This window comes from Micromys minutus, assembly GCF_963924665.1.
Source record: "Micromys minutus genome assembly, chromosome: 2".
Taxonomy (NCBI): Eukaryota; Metazoa; Chordata; class Mammalia; order Rodentia; family Muridae; genus Micromys; species Micromys minutus.
The window spans coordinates 7,407,617-7,430,102 of record NC_137971.1 but is presented as its reverse complement, the minus strand read 5'-3'; the positions used below and the strand labels follow the sequence as shown (position 1 = coordinate 7,430,102).

The window sequence follows — 22,486 nt, the reverse complement described above, 5'->3', positions numbered from 1 at the left end:
CTCTTCCAGAGGTCCTGAGTTCAATTCCCAGCAACCACATGGTGGCTCACAACCATCTGTAACGGGATCTGATGCCCTCTTCTGGTGTGTCTGGAGACAGCTACAGTGTATTTATATACATTAAATAAATAAATAAATCTTAAAGAAAGACAAGAACAGACCGTGTTGATGGTGGAATAGCAGAATCTGTCAAATTAGTACCGGGCAGTAAGACCAGAGACAGGCTCAGACTTAGATTGCAGAATGGTATTTTGGACTTTATTTTGTTGGCAGAGATCCTTGACGTTTCTGTGTGTTTTCATAGTATTGGGAGTTGAACCCGAGGGCCTCAGACTAGGTAAGCGTGCCACTGAAGTGATTACCCAGCCCAGAGGATTTGAGGTTTTGTAGGGAAGGAAATGTTGTATAGTCAGAGCATCGGTAGAGGAGGGGCCCGATTGGCTGGTGGTGTGTGCTTAAAACCCCCGTACTTAGAAGACAGAGGCAGAAGGTTGAGGACTTAGAGGTCAGCCTATGCTACATAGCCAGCCTTTGGTACATGAGACCAACTAGGAATGAATGACAAATGTAACTATAGAAGACGGAGCCAGTTAGGGTGCTCTTGAGGTGGTCCGTGAGACAGAGGAAGAGCGAGCCAGCGCTCAGGTGCCCTGGGGAGAGCTGTGGAGACGATTCTATTTGTCCACTGCTCCTCCTCAGCCTTTTCACAGTGCAGCGACTGTGAGCTTCCCAGTGGACCTCAGACCGCCCCTGACATGTCTCTGCACGCAGTCCTTCCACGGCTTCCCAGCTCAGTCACAGAACCCTGCGAGGCCCACCACTCCGTCCCCAGCTCACAGGACTCCCGCACTTGCTGTTGCTTCTGTGCCTTTCTTTAGTTGGTGACCTTTCTGTTCTTCTCAGGCCATCTCCTCGGTGTCAGTGCAAGGCCCTGATTCAGACGCACACTGTCTGTCTACCCGGCCAGTACAGCAGGTATATCTAACGGTGAGGACGGAGGAATGTGTAAAATACTCTGGAAATCTCAGCAGGAGTAGTAATTCCACAGAGGAAGGGGAAATCTAATGGATTGTCAAAATGTAAACAAATTACGTGAGAAAAGTTTATCCGTGGTGACTTTTTAAGGGTTGTTACCTGGCGGAGAACAAGCCCCTTCTCTGGACGTTAGTGCTCTTTTTAATACAGTACAAAATGAGACCCACCAAGGCAGAGGAGCCTATGGTACAGAACACACTCTGGGACCTTGCTCACTTTTATTCCATTGTTTGTGACTTTTTTATGAAGAAAATTTGCGCTAGAGTTAAAATCCCAGAAATAATTTTAACTTTTGTCTGAAATGTTTGTTTTTCGTTGTTAATGCTTTAGGACAGGGTCTCACCACACACCCCTAGTTGGCACAGAACTCCAGAGAGTCACTTGCCTCTGCCTCTTTCTTCCTGCCGAGATGAAAGGCACCTCAGAATTTTGGATGTTACATTTATCACATGCCTGGCCGTGAAAATAAGGTTCTGGGGTTTTTTGTTTGTTTGGTTGGTTCTTTATTTTTTCTGGCCTCTTCTCATGTCCCTGTGGACGCTGAGGTGAACTTGACTTTTCTCTTGGCACTGGCCCTCTTTACACATGCTGCTAAATTAGAATTTTGTTTCTAGAGGCCATGGACACCGCCATTTCAACGAAGTGAGTGGGTCTGCCTCCATCTTCTGACTGTTCAGAGGTCCTCGGTGGGAGAAGCATTTCCTGCTTGTTTTTAGCTGCAGGTTCTGTGTGCTTGTTATGTGCAGCAGACATTGGGGGGTGGGGGGACATTTGTGTCCTTAGGAGGCCATGGAGAACCATCAGTAAAGGTGTCTCAAGCACAGTGGATTTCTGTAACCATCTCGTTTGCCTCACAAAGCACAATTATTTTCATGTATGTAGATGTGTGAGGAAGGCAGTGCAGGAGAGCAGGCAGGCACTCCTGGTAGTAAGACAGTGAGAGGGAGGGGAGGGTACCATGGCCTCTGCTGTGTTCAGAGTCCTTGTAGCAAACCTAAAGTCCCTTTCTCTTGACTCTGTGCCCCGCCAAGCTGGTCAAGGCCTGAGCTCTGGCGGAAGCCTAGATCCCCTGATCCCCAGCTGAGCGTCCCAGACACATAGAACACACGTGCTTTTCACAGAGCCTTTCTCTAAACTCTCGGGAGCTCCCTCCGTGCCAGCTGTAGGACTTGTAGGCTGCCTACCTTGTATCTTTAGAGAGCAGATGTACTTCTAGAGGGACACACAGCACAAGAGCCCAGGCTGCTGTATCTGGCACACAGAGCCTTGCCTTCAGTTTTCAGATACCACGACTAACAGGTACCCAGGGAATTAATAACTTTCTGTGGCAGGTTATGTCTTTCGTTAGATTAAGAGAAAGCCAAATGCTGAGTCAGATTTAGCTGTACCTCCTCCTGCTCTTCTGTTCCTGCTCCTCCTCTTCGTGAATCCTGCCACTTCAAGATAGAAAATATTTTAGGAAGACACAAAGCGAGACATTTGCAACCCTGAAAACATCTTCCCCTTCCAAGGAAAATAGTTTTGTTCTCTATCCCTGCTTCAGAGAGAACACTCTGTCCCCATAGGATATTCTAGGTAATTTGACCCACTTAGGAAGTATGTGGTTGACTGTGTTTCATAATGGGACCTCTACTAAAGCGTGCGTATCATGGGACAGCGCCTCTAGAGTGGGGTGGTTTTACAGATGCTATGGTACATTTCTTTCAAGTTTCAATTGCTAGAGCTAACTGATTACCCAGTTATAATTTGACTTTTACTAATAAATGCCATAAAAACCAAGGCTCCTCTTTTTTTTTTATATGAAAAAAATTGCACATACACACCTACTCACATCATTGTGTTCCTTTATGTAGCCTAGGCTATCCTTGGGTCATTAGTCGGTCTGACAGCAATGAAGAGTTTGACTCATTTAAAAATTGATAGACCAGTTTGCTTCAGGTGAATCGATGGGCTGGGGAGATGGCTCGGTGGCTAAGATCCCGAACTGTTCTTCCAGGGAGAGGTCCTGAGTTCTGTTCCCCAAACAAAAATCAGGTGACTCACAATTGTCTGTCACTCCAGCTTTAGAGGGATCAACTGCTTCTGGTCACTCGGCACCAGCACGCCTGTGCATGTATTATCACACACACACACACACACACACACACACACACATAAAATATTTTCTTTTTTAAAAATGAATTGGCATTTACCTATCTTTAAAATGTTGTTAAAGTTGACCATTTTTTGTTTTTTTTTTTTTTATAATTTGTTGAATATTTTTTGTGTGCATTGGTGTGAGGGTGTCAGATCCCCTGGAACTGAAGTTACAGTTGTGAGCTGCCACATGGGTGCTAGAAATTGAACTTGGATCATGTGGAAGAGCAGCCAGTGCTCTTAACTGCTAAGCCATCTCTCCAGCCCCTGGTTTTTACATTTTTAGTTGGATGCTGGAGAGGTGGCTCTGCACGCACCAAGCCTGACAGCCTGGGTTTAGTCCCCAGGATCGGCATGGTGGAGAGAGAGAGCTAGCTTCCCCAAACATGACTGTGACATACATGATGTGGCACACGTGTACTCCACATACGTGTAATAAACATCCATCTTAACTTGGCCTTTGAATTTATCATACTAAAGTAACAAAATTCCTTTTGTTTAAAAATTGTCAGGGAAGTGGGTGGCAAGATGGCTCAGCAGCTGAAAGCACTTGCTGGATCTAAACTCAGGTCTTCATGGTGGCGCAGCAAGAGCTGCTACCCGAGCCATCTGTGTGTGTGCACACTCATGCCAATGAGCTTCAGGTATCCACTTGTCTGTCTCTGCCCACCTCTTCCTGCAAGGTGGGGGGTGCAGGCATCTGCCACCGTGGCCGGCTCTAACTTGGGTTTTGGGATCTGAATTCAGTGCCTTGTGTTTGAGCAATAGGTATTTAAGCCATCTCCCAGCCACCCTGATGTTTACAACGTGTGTGTGTGTGTGTGTGTGTGTGTGTGTGTGTGTGTGTATGTACATATGGAGACAACTTTCAGGAGTGGGTTTTCTACTTCCACGATGGATGCTGGAGATCAAATTAAGGTCATCAAAGGAATAACGCAGAAAAAGATAGAGGACACCTGATATCCTCCCCAGCCTTTACATGTGCACGTGGCACAATACACACGCACGCACACACACACGCACACATCGTACTTTATTTCATAATATTCAAGTGAAGTAGAAGTGTTTTTTAAACATTAGCTTTGAGAACAGAGCCACTTATCACTTCAGTTGTAAATGATGTTTGTCAAAGGATGGTGCTTTGCAGGAGAAACTTTTAGATATGGCATGAAGAGCCGCATTCTACTTCTGCCTAGGACTGTTTAGTTTGGATTGGGAAATCTGGATTGTAAACGTGCCTGAACTTCACTTTGTGAACGTGAAGCCATTCAGGGGTTTCTCGATGCTCTTAACAGAGCTCAGGGAGTTGGGTGTTCCTATGGGCCCTTGGTGAGTAGCAATAAAACAGCAACTTCACTACTCCCAGTAAAATAAGTAGGAAATAGTAAAAATGTGGGTCTTGGTTTCTTTTGAAGTACCTGTGAACACAGTCTGGGGTGTCAGTAATGGGCAGTGGTCAGGTGTCTGTGCTAGTGTGTCCTGTACACCATTAACCTCAAAATAATGTTCTCTGACCTGAGGTCTTTGGTAAGAACAGGAGTTTATTTGAAATGACTTAGTTCCTGGTGCTGGCAGACTGCTCAAGACAATTACAAACCGACCCCAACAAGCACTTACCAGGCACAGGCCTCTGCTGGTCACTAGAGAGACCAGAAGTCCTGGCTGCAGCTCCCGATTATACTAACTAGGTAGAAGACAAAGATGTTACCATGGAGCCCCCGAAAGAATATAATTATGTGCTGGGCCGTGCATGCAGAAGACGGAGTTATAGTAAATTGATTGTGGGGGGTGGGGTGTGGGGGTGAAAGCTGGTATAAACAGCCTAGTTGTACATTTTTATTTCTGTGATCTGCATGTACTCCGGGGTTTTTCCAAAACTAGCTTCCATTTCAGTACGTTTGTTTGAATTCAAGTCCAGTTTGCCACTTGCTCTGAGTTAAAGTCAAACCATCCAGCATGGATAAGACAGAAAAGTGCCTGAGTATTTTTAGAGAATGTGATACAACCTTTATTTTCCTTTAATTTACAGTTGCTTTCCAGCTGTGTCTGTAACAGCTAAAATACAGCCTTTGTTTTTTAGATAGGGTCTGACTGTGTAGCCAACGGTGGCTTTGAACTTGTCTTCCTCATGCCTCAGTTTCCCAGTTTCTGGGATGATAGTTTATTTATTTTTACTTTTATATATGCATTGGTATTTTGGCTGCATGTATGTCTGTGAGAGGGCCGCATACCCTGGAACTAGAGCCACAGACAGTTTTGTGAGCTGTCATGGGGGTGCTGGATTTGAACACAGAGTCCTCTGGAAGAGCAGCCAGTGCTCTTAAGCACTGAGTCATCTCTCCAGCCTCCCAAGTTCTGGAATTAAAGATGCTGTCATCACACCAAGTTTGTATTTTTTTTTAATTGAAAATGCTTGATTTTCATATAATATATTCTGGTCCTGGTTTGCCCTCCCTCATCTTATCCCAGGTCCTCCTCACCCTTCCAACTCTATACCTTCCTTCTCTCTCTCTCTCTCTCTCTCTCTCTCTCTCTCTCTCTCTCTCTCTCTCTCTCTCTCTCTCTCTCAAGAAAACAGGCAACCAAATAAAGACAGGGATAAAACAAAACAAAGAAAAAAAGAAATAGCACAGAAATGTATCAGTAGACTCACACACATACACAAACACATACACTCACACACATACTCACATACACACAGAGATAAACACTCACACACACACTCACACATAAGCACACACTTGATCCTGAAGTGATTAGACCAAGTCTGGCTTATTTAAAAGATACTAAAACTACATGAGGAAGATTCAGATTTCCTAATCTGGAAATGCAAAGGCTAAATTAAAATATGTGCATAATTTGTAAATTGTAAAAGAACACAGATTTTTCACCCCACCAAACCCATGACTAAAATTCAGGAAACTTTAGAACCTAAAGGAGAAATTTCAGTTTTTGTTTTTTAAAAGGACAGCCCTACCTAATTCAATGTATGTTAACTATAAAGGGCCTTATTACCACAAGTTAAAAACAGATTTAAATTCATTCTTAAAAAGATTATTTATATGAGTACACTGTCGCTGTCTTCAGACACACCAGAAGAGGGCATCAGACTCCATTACAGATGGTTGTGAACCACCATGTGGTTGCTGGGATTTGAACTCGGGACTTCTTGAAGAGCAGTCATTGGTCTCAACGACTGAGCCATCTCTCCCTGAGGAGTCCAACTAAGATCCAGACAGATGTAAACAGAAGCAAGTCAAACACAGTGTTATGACAGTGTGGTTTGTTACTTTATATACGGATATGTTATATACGATGGTGTGCTTTGAATACCATTTGGCTCAAATCTTTAGGTCACTGAATACCTTCCTCCTTTCAGAAAAAGTTTTAAGTTCTTTGGATTGTGTGTGTGTGTGTTTCTTTTATTTTTTTGACACAAGATCTCTCTGTGCATTCTTGGTTGTCCTGGGACTCACTCTGAAGACCAGGCCAACCTTGAAATCAAGAGATCCACTTGCCTCTGCCTCCTGAGTGCTATGATCAGAGGCGTGCACCAGCCACGCCTGGTTTACCAGAGGAGTGCTCCGGACTGCTGCCCGGTGTTCTGCAACGCTAGGCTGCCCTCAAAAGAAATTCAGAAAGAACTTTTCATTTGGGCTCTCCGTGGACAGGGGACACATACTGCAGGAACACAGGACAAAGATAAAACTCACACAGTTAAGTAATTTAGAAAAGAGACAGTACATCAGAACTTCAGTTCTATGTCATTACCAAGACTGTAGCATGTCTTAACATTCTGTGAATGTTATTTTTCCAGAGATTCTAAATGGAAGGTTAATGCTTTTTAAGTGTGCGAAGCAAACACACTGGCCAACGTTTGTTTTGTGTTGTCTTTTTTTCCCTCCCCACATTCATCACCCTTCTCTCCCCAGACAAAACCTCACATTTTGATTTGGGGAAAAATACAATAAAATGGATCTTTAAAAACGATCCCTAGCTATCGTGACTGAACTGGCTGGGGTCCAGCAGTGTTGGAGCATTTGCCATCTGCTGAGGAACAGGCATGGCTCCCACTGTTGGTCTGCGCTGCTCTCTCTCTTTCTCTCCCTCCCTTTCTCCCTCCCGCCCTCCCTTTCCCTCAGTACAGACTGAACATTCACATTTCCAGGATACATTAATTCCTTGGCTTGCTTTTGTTCATTTAATAAAACATGGGCCTCCTCCTGCGTTTATACACCCCTCAAAATGAGTGGTTACACCAAGACATCTGAGAAGTGGGGCTGTTCTTAAGTATACAGGTTTCCGTTTTCATTTCTGGCTTCTAAACAGTTAAATTATAAAGCAGTCTTCAAGGCTGTTTGTGCTGTGTAGGGTCGCCACTTTATTGGGATCAATAAGTTTCATTTCTCTGTCATCCTAATAGCAACTTGAAACAGTAAAACACTTGCACCTGACCCTAGATTGGAGGATTCAGGAGAGTCCCACTGAAACTCATGTGAAGAGATTTAATTGTTTACATGTTGTGCATAAGAAGAGGACTCGCCACACAGCAGCTTATCACCGTGTCTCCCATCTGACTTGCCAGCACGTAGGAAGTCTGTTTTGGTTTCAAAATGTACTTTACCCCATGGTTGCTGGCAGGGTACAATACTATTGACATCACTGTGTTTCAAATAGAAAATTAACAAGCAGCTACTGTTGTGATTGCAGATTGCGTTCCCAGCCCTTGTGAGAGAATGCTTTTTCCTTTGGACAGTAATACTTCTCAGGCCGTGGTACCATTAAACCAGCCAACGAGGGCTGCCAGAAAAGGGATGAACACCAACAAAAAAAGGCTAAAGAATAGAAAACTGTTAATAAGGCAGAAATCTTTAATCTGTTTCCAAACTGATGTGAAAGATAATTAAAAAAATTCTCTCCCACCCACAGCTAAGTTTTGACAGTAGTCCAGGCCCCAAGCCTGATCTCTCCAGAGAGGACTGTCCTTTCCCTCCACCCAAACCCCTGGAGAGTTGCCAGAAGAAAATAAGCTATTTTGTATTTAGAACAAATTGCTACTGTTCTCTCCAGCGATGTAGCCCCATTTCCCAGACCTTGTAACCTGGAGCACAGAAAGTTCTTGTGTGACTGGAGAAATATTCTGAATGAGTGATGAAGCTAGTTTTTGTTTTTGTTTAAAGAAAAGAAGGAAAGGGAAAAAAAAAAACCCAGCAACAACCCCAAATCCTTACAGATAAGAGGGGATTCGTGCACAGAAACTAGATTTAGCTCAGAATGCACGAGAGTGGCACTGACTGTGAGGTCACTCAAAATGCACGAGAGTGGGCATTGACTGTGAGGTCACTCTGGAGGTTCCTGGCTGGGGATCCAGTGAAGAGCATTTGCTTCTAGAACAAGATCTTTTTTTTTTTTTTTTTTAAAGATTTATTTATTATATGTAAGTACACTGTATCTGTCTTCAGACACACCAGAAGAGGGCATCAGATCCCATTACAGACGGTTGTGAGCCACCATGTGGTTGCTGGGAATTGAACTCTGGATCTCTGGAAGAGCGGCCAGTGCCCTTAACCACTGAGCCATCTCTCCAGCCGTAGAACAAGATCTTCATGATTTTGTTTTCAAATGAGTCAGGCTGTCTAAAGTGAGGCCTTTGCAGGCATGGCAGCTCACGTGAGTAAGCCGAGCTTCTGCGTGACGATGCAGATGGTAAGTTTCAGACCAGCTCTGGCTTCAGGAGATGCCCCATTTAAAAAAAAAAAATTCCCTTTAAAGATGTATGCAGAACATTAGAAAGGACAATCGTTTGTGTTCTCCCTGTGAACCCACCTAAAGATAAGATTATCTGGGCACAGTGACGCACGCCCACAGGCAGATGGATCTCTGAGTTCGAGGCCAGCCTGCTCTGCATAGTGAATTCCAAGACAGCCAGGGCCATGTAGAGAGTCCCTGTCTCAAACAAAAAACAAGAGATGGAAGATGAGATTAAAGCTATTGGGTTTTCCTCCTCTGCATCACTAAGTAGGAAGTTCCAGGCTTTCCTCTTATGCCTGGGTTTCTGAGCTGTTTGTTTTCTGTTTTCTCCTTCGTGGTGGCCTTGCTGCCGCTATAATTGTTCCTACGGACTTGAAACTGTTTTAAAACGTGTTTGTTTTCGTCTCCCTGGTATGAGTGTTTTACCTGCATGTGTGTCTGTGCCCTGCACAAGTGCCTGGGGCCCGTGGATCAAGTGCTCCTGACGGTTGAGCCATCTCTCCAGCCCTTGAACTTAACATTTTAAAGTTAAAAATTAATTTTCTACTTTCTGAAAGAAAAAAAGTCATAAAGTTGAAATTGACCAAAAATGAACTTTAACAAACTTTAATTTCTAAATTTTATTTGACAGTGTTGTGCTAACCCGTTGTTATCATGAACGATTTGTTCGTTGGTACAGTTTTTAAACTGTGTGTGTGTGTGTGTGTGTGTGTGTGTGTGAAGGTAGGTAAGGGAGAATGATTATGAATTGGGGGTGCCTGTGGCAGTCAGAGGGGAGCATTGGATTCCCCTTGGAGCTGAGGTTAAGGGCATTTATTCATGAACTGCCCTGTGCAGGTGCTGGGATCCTAAGTTGTCCTAACTGCTGAACATACCTCCAGCCCATCAGGAGAACCGTTCTTTTGTTGTCTTTTCTTTTGGAGACAGTGTTTCTCTGCATAACAGCCTTGGTTGTCCTGGACTCATTCTGTAGACGGGACTCACAGATCTGTCTGCTCTGTCTCCTAAGTTCTGGAACCAAAGGTGTACCCCACAGCACCCGGCTTTACTAAATTAAACCCTCCGCTTCACTATTTAAAAGTTGGAGATTGTCAGTTTCTCCGTTTTTGGTAGGTCACACTATAATATATGCCTGTGATTATGATTGCAGTAGATTCAGAGTGTCACAGTGTTCAGTGGCACTCAGGCAGGCCTCACAAATATCATCCTAACATATTACTGTTTAGAGACTCTAGAATTGATTATCAGGTCAACTTTGGCAAGCCAGAGAGCTCCAGATGCTTGTACAAATAATTCTATTTCTTCTTTCTTCTGTGAGCCCATTCTGTTGAATATTGGGACAATTGAAATAATAAAGAGTACAAATTTAATCTCAACTAGAATATTATATGACTGGGGCTGGAAAGATGGCTTAGTGGCTAAGAGAACTTGCTGATCTTGCAGAGGACTCGGTTTTGATTTCCAGCATCCTTGTGGTCTACATCAGGATGGTCTGTAACTCCAGACCCAGGAAACGTAGTGCCATCTTCTGGCCTCTGTGGGCATTGCACACACATGGTGGTGCACTTACAGGCAGCATGCACACAGGGTGTCCTTTAAAAGATACAACATGATTAATGTAAATAGTATCAATCATCTGACAGCATATGTAAAGGAAGGTCACATGAGAGACACATTAGTTGGGCCAGGCTAAAATGATAACGGTTGGCTAGGTGTGGTGGCACACTCCTAAAATCCCAGTATTCAGGAGTGGATTGAGAGGGGCTGACCTGGTTTATGTAGCAAGATTCCAAAGACAGACTGGAGTCAAGTGCTCGGTGTTCAATGGAGATGAGTGTTCCCTGGAAAGGGCACAGCAGAAGCATGTCTGCCTGTGGATGATCTGTATGAGGCTGTAAATCATGGGATAGATGGCTAGAGAGGCAGAATTCCATCCTCAAGGGGGCAAAGATCACTCCTGGCAGCTTCACAGATCTTTCTAGAACGTAGCTCAGAGCTATGACAGGATGGGCAGCTGTTTACTGGGGGCCATTGTTTCTAGCTAGCACTTGGTGTTCTTCCTGAGAGTTGTAACATTCTAGCCTACTGAAGTCCTTGAAAAAGAATACAAGTTTGTTACAACTTGTTGAGAACTCAGATATCACTTCCATTACACACAGGCACATGTACACATGCACACTCACATGCATACACACACATACACACACACACTCATACACACTCTCACAATATGTATACGCACAGTCTCTCACACACACACTCTCTCTTACTCATACACACTCTCACAATACATATACTCACATACACTGTCTCTCTCTCTTTCTCTCTCACACACACACACATACACTCTTACTCATATGCACACTCACACACACCCTTTACCCTGTCTCTCTTATCCTCTTGACCTGCTCCCCTGTCCACATGAGTCAGAAGCGGCTCCTAAGTCCAGAACTCTACATTAGCAGCTTCAACTGCTAGTGGTTTTCTGTAGCACATTTCTGGAGGTCTGGGGATATTTGGATGCTTGACTTACTTTATTTTTCATTTGTTAAAAACTATCTTAATTGTATGTGCTCATGGATGTGGATTCCATGTAGCTCAGAAGTCAGCATTAGATCCCCTGGAGCTCATGTTACACGTGGTGGCGAACAAGGTGACACAGGCGCTCCTAGCCATCTCTCTAGTCCCACTTATTTTGTTTTATAAGTGCATTTTGTATATCTGTTTATTTGCATTTTGCTCATTTGTATGTAAAATAATATTTTCACAGATTCTTTTTGAAGGAGAGTATGACTTGTGACGGACGCCATACTTAACCTTAGGCCTTCACATTCCCTCCAGGGCGTGCACATCCTCCCCTCTGAACGTTAGTGCGGCGATGTGGGTGGGCGAGCTGAGGGCTCACAAATTTGAGGCTAGCTTGGCTCCATTGTGGGTTCCAGCATCGGTAGATGAGCGTTTTCCCGCCACAGATGACAGAATGTCAGGTGCATTTGCTTACAGCTCCATTATGCCATGTTGATGCTTTCACTGAGAAGAATATGAAGTAAACGTCTGAGGAGGGTCCCAGCTCTTCTGTGTTTATTTCTGTTGTCATTGAGCCCCATGGCTACCATAGTCAAGTCTCACAGTAGGAAAATTCCACTTGCCAGGTTACAGCCTGGAGGGAAGCAGTAACCAGACACTGGTTTCTAGGAGCAGCTTGTCTGGCTTCCTTGTTTGATAAACAGAATAAGGTGAACAGGATATGATCATATATGTTTTCATAAATAAAATTCATGAGCAGAAAGCAGTGTGCTTGATTTATCTGGATCCGTTTTTTAATGCCATTTTTTAAAGTAAGCAGACAGATTTTTGTCTATCTTTAGAGGTTCTCAATACATTAAATTGCAGAGGAACTTGAGTGTATGGAATATGTAGGATAGAGCTCACTGCTGTCATGTGCAGGAGCACGGAGTGAGACTGGCAGCTCGCCAGCCGAGCTTGACGAATGTGGCTCATGGGAGAGCTCCCAGCCTCTTGCGTAACATTCAGCAGAGCGGAGAGTACAGGCTTGTCCCATCTCTTTACTTTTCCATTTTGATTTAGTTGCTTGGCAAAGTCCTGGTGTCCCGGAGCAGAAGAATGAGTCCTCCAAGGGTATCAGCCGGTGCTGTCTGTGGGGCCAGGCGGGGATAGACGGCTCACTGTTGGGAAGGGGGATTGGTTTCCAGAGAAAAACTCTGTCGTGTGAAGTTTGGTTTTGTTTTTACACTGTTTTTCTGAAGGAATTCTTTCCACAACTGTATGTATCTTATGATAAACCTACCCTTACAGTGCCCTGGCTCTGCCTTCCCTGTTTTGTGATATGTTTGTCAGTGGAGGTCAGAAGGTTCCTTCAGGGAAAATGATCCCATCAGACCAAAATAAAGGCATTTGGGTACCACCTCCTCTTTCCCGGCAAGGGGCTTGCCCATTTTGAAGATGTGGGCAGTTTTGATAGGACCAATTTCCAATAGTTGTTGGCTAGGAATTACTACTTGAAAAAAAATCTCCTTTTAAAACAGACTTCAAAGTGTCTTTGAAAATAAGAGTACATGTATGTCTCTCTGTCCCTTAGCCCTCCATCTTAGCAAGCAGATGGGGTTTTCTTAACACCAGCTTCTTGATGCAGGATTTGTTCCTAACCCTGTAGCACTGTTTGCTGCTGACCTACAGGAGCGTGAACCAAGTGTTACAGTATCGTGTGGAATAAGTTAAGTAAACTGGAACCAAGATTAACATTTACATTTTTTTTCATCAAGTCTGATTTCATGACTTTAAAATCTGACGTGCAGGACTGTACCTTTTGCAAAACCTTATTCTGGATGTCAGTTCTTTTGAGAATCTTTGAAAAACATCATTATGTATTTTCGATTTGTTTTTCCTCAGCATGGATTTCAGATCAAACTAGATGGATCTTTTGTGTCTCTTGTGACCGTGATTGGGCAACCCCCTAACAAGAGGTTTGTGAGCCACCAGTCACCAGAATGGAGGCAGGAAAAGACCAGGTGGCATCAAAGGCCAGGCCAGACCAGGTCATCGTGGCTAAGGCTGCAGTGTGGTTACCAGCAGACACGGGGTTGGGGGTACAGAGGAGATGCCGCAGCCTTTCAGCTCTTCTGGGCATTTACTGTAGAGGGAAAAGTGAGAGGAAGTGACGCACCTGACATTTATAGGCGGGGTGCACCCGCTGCTCTTAGCGTGCACGTGGGGTTTGGGACAGCTCAGCCCTCACTTGGTCGGCTGTCAGCTGCCACCAGACCTTTGCTGTGTTTCACTTTGATGTGCAGAAACTGTAGGAAATGACTTTAGCTTCCACAGAGACGCCTTACTAAGGAGCACGATTCACTGCTCATCCTTCATACAGAGTTCCATTGGAGGACCCAGTTTACCAGGTGTCCCTGGCCTGTCGCCATGGGCACGCCCTCTCGGTGCGTACTGTACCTTGGAGCCTATTTGTGATCACCTGTCTGAAGAAATGCTTGTAGTGGCTGAGAAAAAACTTTTCCACAATGTAATTTGCCTTCCCTATCCGTTTTGAGCATTAAACCTTTGACTCAGTTTATTAATTAATTAAAATAATGTATTAAGACCCCAAAACTGAACATGGTGCTTTTTTATAGAATGACCTCAGCTGTTTTCCCATGTGGAGGAAACAGAGGCACTGTTTTGTTTTGTGTGGGTGGTTGTTGTTTAGGTGTTTTTAGCCCTGGGGATTGCGCCAGGGCCTGTGCATGGTGGTCATCTACCACTGTCCCCAGCTGTGTCCCGAGCTGTAACCTCAGCCTGCGTGTTTAGATTCTTTTTTCCTCTTTTAATTACCTGGACAATTCTTGCTTTATCATAGACAGGGTCAAGACCCTTAAGTTTCCAAACCAAGTTTCAACTACTTTTAAAGTTCCACTGCCTCCTCCGGCCGAATGTCCCACACCCAATTGCTTGCTTGGTATGTGCATGTCTCCTTGAATGTCACCAAGTAGGACCCTCTGGATTCAGCACTCTAAGCTTTTAAAGTTTTGATTTTTTTAAAAAAATATTTACTATTTATCTTTTGCTTTCCCAACCAAAGCAATGTCTGAAATAGTTTGAGTATATAAAAGAAACATGGAAAATACACAATTGAATAATTTGGAAAGGAGGAGGGACATGTTAATATTATCCTGTTTCCTATTTTGCCCTTCTCATTTTGATGTGCTGAGGCTGACACGGACCGAGTTAATCACTCACTGCTGAGTTACATACTCACGTTTGTTATTCCAGTAAAGGTTTTAGCATGACAAGACAGAAATGTGACTTAGCCTAGTAGAAAACTAGTTTTAAAACCTAAAATGTTAAAATATAATTTGCTACATGGATGAGCTTTTGGAATTGAGTAATTTGGACAGAGTCGACAGTGTCTTTGCCACACTTCCTTAACTTCTCTGGTCGCTTTCTCTACTGTTGGCTGAATTCAGAGCAGAGTCTAATTATTAGGAAGATGGCCAGCCTGTGTCTCGCCCTGTAGCCGACTAACTCTTCTGAGAGTTGTTCTCTGACCTCTCTAGCCTTAATCACCTTGTCAGTGACGAGACTGGCCACTTCCCACCTTTCCTGCCCCTCTCTCAAGCTGGAAATTGTCACTTGCCATTATTAATGTGTATTTAGACCCAGTGAGCTAATGAGACTCTTTCAGTCCGTTCTGAGAGAAGGTGAGGGCTGATCCAGTTGGGACTGTTGTAGAAAGTTCAGTTACAGCCCTAGGAGCCCACACGCGCTGCCACTGAGCTGCTAACGCGCCGTACGGCACAGACCGGAGCAGGAGAGAGCAGCGTGTTTCAGCTCCCTGGAAGCATTTCCAGGAAAAATTCCCTGCGATTTTCCCAGAGAATTCAGGACTCTGAGCAAGTAATTCTGTCACCAGTTGTCCTTGTGTAGAAAACGTAGGGTAGGCCGTGAGAACGGAAGGGGAAGGAAGAATGAGCTGCAGCCGCTTAGCACAAGGGGAGGCCCCGTGTTGTGTGAAACCCACTCGCCGCAGCCACACTTCTGTTGCTCCTGTTGTGCTGGATCCCATGAAACTGTTTTTAAAGTCCTGAGATGTTTGAAGATCAGGAAGTGTTCATGTCCTTCTGCCTACTAAATAACTTCCGTCCCCGTGGGACGGCTACAGTTACTGAGCAGTGTGCGTGCAATTAGAAGGTGGAAGAGGGGAACCTTAGGGCCCCTATCTCTTGAGGTGCCATACCTGAAAGCCCTACCCCGGCCTGTGTTGTAGGCATTCAGAAATCAAGCTCAATTGCTTTGGTACCTTTTTTGACTTTAACAGCACAGTAGGGAGCCAGGGAGGGACCTAAAGAAGCCGGTCTGTGACAGAGTTCCATGGGGGATAGTGCTCCTGAGTGACTGTGTCTGTGGGGCACAAAGTGGTGGGGCACCACCACGCTTGCAGGCACTTTGAAGACTTGGGAAGGAAATAGGGTTGTTGGCTAGTAGCTCAAAGTTGCCTGTTGGATTGTCTGTCTGGTGGATACCCAGGCCGTGCTGATTGGATGATGTCCTCCTTAGGCGAGCTCACCTGCGCCTGTGTTTAGAACGCTTAAAAGTTCTGATCCCGCTGGGCCCAGACTGCACCAGGCATACAACACTTGGTTTGCTCAACAAAGCCAAAGCACACATCAAGGTAAGAATCTTCCCTTTCATATTTGCAACAATTTCTATGTGTGTTTGTACAGCTCCCTAGACCTCCAGAGAAACCTTTGTAAAATATTGCCAGCCAATCCAATGGGGCAGCGTAATGTGAAGAGATGAAAATGTATTCTTGCCGGTGTGGCCATTTAGACCTGAGAATGCTAGGGAAACAGTGACCTTCCTGATACCCAGACGGAAGGCAGTTACGCCCTCTCGTGGAGATGCTGTTATTCGGCTTTATTTCAGTAATTTTCCATGGAATACCACACTGCAGGAGGTTTCTCTTTGTGGAGGTTAGCTCAGACTTTTATAGTTCATCTTGTTCAAGTAATGTAGCATTCATACACAGAGTGAACTGTTTTTATATTTAAAACGTAAGTGCTTGTCTGTATTTATGTCCAAGAGTACATACATACCCACATACATGCGTGTATTATGTGTGGGTCCTTCATACTTTCTTTGCCAAAGAAAAATGCTAGGCAGAAGTTAGTTTCTGTTTTAGACTGGACTACAGATGTAAATAAAATTTCTCCATTTTAGAAACTTGAAGAAGCTGAAAGGAAGAGCCAGCACCAGCTTGAGAACTTGGAACGAGAACAGAGATTTTTAAAACGGCGACTGGAACAGCTGCAGGGTCCTCAGGAGATGGAGCGGATACGGATGGACAGCACTGGTTCAACAATCTCCTCAGACCGCTCGGATTCAGAGCGAGGTAGGCGGCGGCCCTCAGGAACTACAGAGTGACTCTTGAAAGGGGTGGGGGGACAGCAGACACTGCCTCTGCTCTCTGAGCCAGTGCTTAGGGTTCTAGGTTCTGTTGCTTTGGTACGAGAGAGCAAAGCCAGCGTGTAGCATGGACTCTGTCTGGCACACTCCCAGCTCCCAGATGTGTGTTTTTGCACACTTAAATTCTCTGACAGTCTCTTTGTGAGCCACATATTTTTCATACATGTACATACATATTTTCTATTTAGAAACAGTTTTAGACTTACAGAAAAGTTTTGTTTAGAAAATGCCAAGCTCTTGGGGAATGGAGAAGAGCACTGACTGCTCTTCCAGAGGTCCTGAGTTCAAATCCCAGCAACCACATGGTGGCTCACAACCATCTGTAATGGGATCCGATGCCCTCTTCTGGTATGTCTGAAGACAGCGACAGTGTACTCATATATAATTTTAAACAAATCTAAGAAGAAAGAGAGAAAATGCAGAGTTCTTACCAGGAGAGAGAGAGAGAGACAGAGAGAGATGGCTTGAAGCTATATTTGATACAAGAAAATCAAAAGCAAACCTCTTAAACCTACTTAATGGCTAACTTATTTTACTTACTATTCAGAATTTGTTGATGAACCATAGAAATCTATAGATCTTTTTATGATCTATGATATAGAGTGAAAGCACCAAGAATTGGGGTGCATAAGCATAAATTTTCTATCTTTAATTTCACTTCTCCGCGACCCCCGGCTCCTCTTTAAAGCAGCCCTGATTAATGAACAGCAGGAGGGACCAGCTTTTGGTTTAATGTAAAACAGATGTCGTTAAACCACTTGAGTGGGGATCTTTTAATATTAAGTACTAATTCCCAAATAGGCCAAGTGCTTTTAGTGGGAGGTCTAGACGGACTGGCGTCAAAGGGTTTTAGTAAACTTGCTGCCTAAATTAAGACCACCACTGTGTACCAGACTGCCCTCTGCAGAAGAGTCCCCGATTCCCATCGATCACTGATAACCTCATGCAATAACCCTAACTTTTGAAAGTGCACATACAGATTATTTATGTTCCTTTCTGTTCTTTTCCGTTTTTCCCTTGGCAGAGGAGATTGAAGTGGATGTTGAAAGCACAGAGTTCTCCCATGGAGAAGTGGACAATATTAGTACCACCAGCATCAGTGACATTGACGACCACAGCAGCCTGCAGAGTATTGGGAGTGACGAGGGTTACTCCAGTGCCAGTGTCAAACTCTCCTTCACGTCCTAGAGCCCAGCGTGACGTGACAGTGCAGGGCGAAGTGCTCACTGGGCCAGTTCAATACCGTCTCTCAAATTGGGTTCATGATGCAGTCTCCTCTTTAAAGCTAAAACTATACTTGAACAAAAGGGTCACAAGACCTGTATTTAAGCAAATACTTAACAAAAAGTGGGGTAGAACCTCCCTGGTAGAACAAATATCCCTATATTTGGGAAGAATACAGTTTCTAACAGCAGCAGAAAACGTGAGTGATTATCTTGAGTTGACTTGGTTGACTTAAGAGACAATGGAGACGCCATTCTGTTGTGGTCTGCTCAGTCTATGCTGAGCAGACATTTAAGGATAGGGTTATGAACCCTTCCTGAGCTTCTTGGCCCTCTAAACAAAATCAAACTTCAGAGTAAGGAAAAGACAGGATAATCAGGCATTAATTTTGGGTAGCTAAAGAGCTATTAAAAACTCAGCCTCTGTTTATCATGAAGCCTGTGGATGATCAATTCTTTTAAAAATGAATTTTTAAAAATCTCATACCGTGCTCTACAAAAGGAGAGACTCCCATGAAGCCTTTTGCAAGAGATCATCATGCAGCTCAGCTTTCTGTTGGATTCCATGCTAAGCCAGCTAACCTTACCTGCATTGTTAGCACTAGAGCAGGCGAGGACCTGCCCACCACCCTGCGGCAACGCAGGGGCCACCCATGCATGACCGCCTGCATCACAGGAGGAAAAGCTCCGTGTGCCTCGGCGTCTGCGCGGATCTGAGTTGTGCACGCAGTATAGCAGGCCAAGGTCTGAGCCACCGCAGCATTTTTATTTGAGATTTTGATAACTGTTTGTATGTGTTGAAAACCAAAATGACATCTTTTTAAAGCTTGTCCATAAGTAAACATAGATGTCTTTTATAGTGGAATAAAAAACGTGGGGAAATCATCTATTTTGATGCAGCATTTGATAATGATAAACACCTCACGCCTCACTCTTTTCAGTGCGCAGGATGGACGAGGTCTGGGCTGGGTAGACGGAGGTCAATGCTGTTTTTGTTTTCTTTAGGACCATTCCCTTTTACCAGCTTTTAACCACCTGATATCCATAGGCACACTACCCTAGTTAACATAGTTACGTTCAGCACTTGTCTCCTTTAATGTAAAGGTTTGCATTTGCTACAGGCAGTTCCCTCCCTCACAATCCCACTGTGCAGGTGCTATTGTCGCTCTTACGAATATCTGCAGAAATGTTATCTTCTAAGTGAAATATCCAGCCTGCACTCTGATGTCATGTGTTCCCTGTGTCTTTCGAACTAGAAGGATTCCCCCCCTGGGCCACTGCTTTGCCCTGGAGGCCTTTCTGGAGACATTACCCCAAGCTGTTTGGACTTTGTATTCTTTAAATAATTTAACTACCCTTAATTACTTAAAAAAAAAAGCTTTATGATTTTCATAACTTATTGCTGATTTTAATGGGTTGTTAATTTCAGTCCTGTAGTTTTATTTTATGTTTAGATAGGGCTGGGCAAGGAAAAAGAAAATAAAAACAACCATATTTAGCAGTGCAGTCGAGTTGTGTGTTAATGTCAGAGCTATCTTCATGAATACCACGTCTCCATCCAAGAAACATACCGTCTTGGTCATGCATGATCCCAGCACACACTACCCAGTGTTCTTTCTGTGCCTGCAAAAGTACTTTGTGCTGCTTGAGTGAAAAGTTCTTTGAAGTAGTTGTTTGTGAAACACCACATGCCTCCAGACACTTTGGCTGTAACCTGTTGTACTTCAGGTGCTGAGGACGTGATGGGAAAACCCTCTGGCTTCCCTTAGTCTCTCCCGGCCAGGTAAGCTGTGCGGTCTCTTGAGCTTAAAGTGTGTCCTTACCACTAAGTGGCTTCATTATTCTTTTTTTTTGGGGGGGGGGGGTGAGTCAGGGTTTCTCTCTAGCCCTAGCAGCCCTCAAACTCGATTTGTAGATTTGTAGACCAGGCTGGCTTTGAACTCCACTGTCTCGAAGGTCCACTTGTCTCCTAAGTGTTAGAACTAAAGGTATGGGCCACCACTGTCCAACTACAGCTTTGTCCTTCTGTTCCCATGGTGCTGACTGGCATCATCTTGGCACAGGATTGAAATTCAGAACATCATTCAGGCAAACTCTATATGCTGTCGTTTTGTGTTTACACAGGATACACATTACAAACCTGCACGTACATCAACTGGATGTTCCAACACTACTCCTTCCCGTTTGCTCTTGGGGAAGGAGGCCATTGGGTAGATCATGTGATTAAATATTAACTCTTAAAAGACAAGTTGGCTTGAAAACTAGTTATGCAAGAAATAAAAATCAGGTAAAGGATACCTGCTCAGTAAATTTCTAGGGTGCCCATTCCTTTAGGTAACTACCTTTAAGTATATCTTGCTTTTATATCAGAAATTAGAGGAACAGTATGAATTTCAACTACCATTCCTACTGTAAAATGTAAATATGTACCTCAGTTCCACACAACCTAACTGTACTGTTTCCGTGTTGACAACTGATAACTGCTTTCAAGCATCACAAAGATATCCTTTTGGGGATCTCTTCAGCCACTATATGTAGTGAAGCCCACCTGTTCTCACTGCCTTATTTAGGATATTCTAATACCTGTATTTTTGTTAAGTCTAGCTGGCCTCAGATTTAGAGAAATGCCTGCCTCTACCTATACTCTTGTGTGAAGAGGTACAGGTAAAGGAGCCTGACAAAGTCTTTGATTCCGTTTCTGCTCAGCAGAGGTAAATGGCTACAGAGGGAAGAAAGGGTAGTTTGTTTTTCCAAGTCTTTATGACAGTTGTCTTTTGAATTACAAAAACTTTTAAAAGCTAAGAATGGAGGCAGAGCCCTTCACCCAGGGCCATAAGGTTTCCTGGCTCATATATCCTGAGGAATGATTGAGCCTAAAATAGTCAACTTCCCCCCTTTCCTTTGAAAGCCACTTTCTTTCCCTTTTACCATCCCACCTTTAGGGGAAAAAAATTCTGAGATAAAACCAGAATAAAACTTCCATTTTAACCTCAGTCCTAACATGTGATAGACCCTGGGGCAAATGACCTATTTCTCCATGGAGCCTGTTTTCTGCTACAGAGTTACTAATTTACTATCTCAGTCTTGAAATATCACAGTTTAAACAGATACATGGAAAATTACTTTCATGACCTTAAAAAGCTTAAGCAAGAGGTAATGTGTGCCCATGTGTGCAGGTGTGTGCACTTGTTTGTAAGCCTAACCACACTGGGCACTATTCTTTAGCACATCTATCTTTAAGACTGGGCCTCTCATTGGCCTGGAACTTACCAAACAGACAAGGCTCATTAGCTAGAGGGCCCTAGGGATCCTCCAGTCTTAAGTCCTTGGTGCTGGGACTACAAATGCCCACCCACACTTGTATTTATTTTACTTATGCATTTCTTTGCATGTGTATCTGCATACATATACCTGATGCCCAGAGGCCAGAAAAGGGCATTAGATTATGTGGAATCAGTTACAGTTACAGGCCATTTTGAACCACCATGAGGATGCTGGGACTTGAACTCATCCTCTAGAAGAACATCCAATGTTCCTAACAGCTGAACCATCTTCTCCAACCTACTGGCTTCTTAGTTTATTTTTATTAATATCCATTTGAGGTAGGGCCTCATTGGCTGTTCTGGAATTTGCTATCTACCAGGCTGGCCCACAATTCCTCCACCTGCCTCAGCCTCCCCGAGGCAGATTAAAGATATACCACCATGTCCGACTCACTGGCTTTGTAAACATGGAGTTTAAAGTTGAACTTGGGTCTCAATGGTTGCAAGGGGAAAATGAACCATCTTTCAAGCCCTGACTATCCCCCCCCCCTTTTTTTTAAACAAACTCCATCACTACTTATTTTCTTCATCTCTTAATTTCAAATCTTATTTCGAAATTCCATTTCTCAAATACTGGCTCATACACATAAAACTTGAACTTGTATTTAGCTCAAATGATCCACCTCAACCTCCAAATAGATGACTATATCTGGCTTGCTTAACTTTTTAAAGGAAAGGCTACTGGAGATAAGTTACTATGTTTTGGTGATTACCTATTGTTTTTTAAAACCTAGCCCAGTGATAATGGCCACTGCCTAGTTAATATTTAGAGATATGTTCAACAATAAAACTGTCTTCTTGGCCTATGCACCAGATCTAACTGCCTTTCTTTTTTGTCTTGTGATGCTAGGGGCTGAAGCTAAGACTTTTACATAAGCTTCGTAAATGTTCTTTGCACCAGTACACCAGAGTAGTTGTGCAGTTACAAGGATACTCACTACCAGACCATTTTACTTGGTTGTTCTACCCTTTTCAGCCATAGCTTACCAACAATGCATAAGCAAAACACTGCTTTTACAAGCACTGCCAACTGGAATGGGAAAA

At 43.8% G+C, this 22,486-nt stretch overlaps 1 protein-coding gene across 2 annotated transcripts in view; it reads left to right on the top strand.

Annotated features, from left to right (window-relative positions):
• The window catches only part of MXI1 (MAX interactor 1, dimerization protein), a 58,498-nt gene extending 38,873 nt beyond the window's left edge, over positions 1-19,625 (top strand). For both annotated transcript variants that reach the window (XM_080911236.1, XM_080911237.1), the window contains exons 4-6: positions 15,988-16,102; positions 16,651-16,822; positions 17,921-19,625. In XM_080911236.1, the coding sequence (XP_080767362.1) occupies positions 15,988-16,102; positions 16,651-16,822; positions 17,921-18,084 (451 nt within the window). In that variant the 3' untranslated portion in view covers positions 18,085-19,625. The remainder of the gene's footprint in view (positions 1-15,987; positions 16,103-16,650; positions 16,823-17,920) is intronic.
• Positions 19,626-22,486: the final 2,861 nt, after the last annotated feature.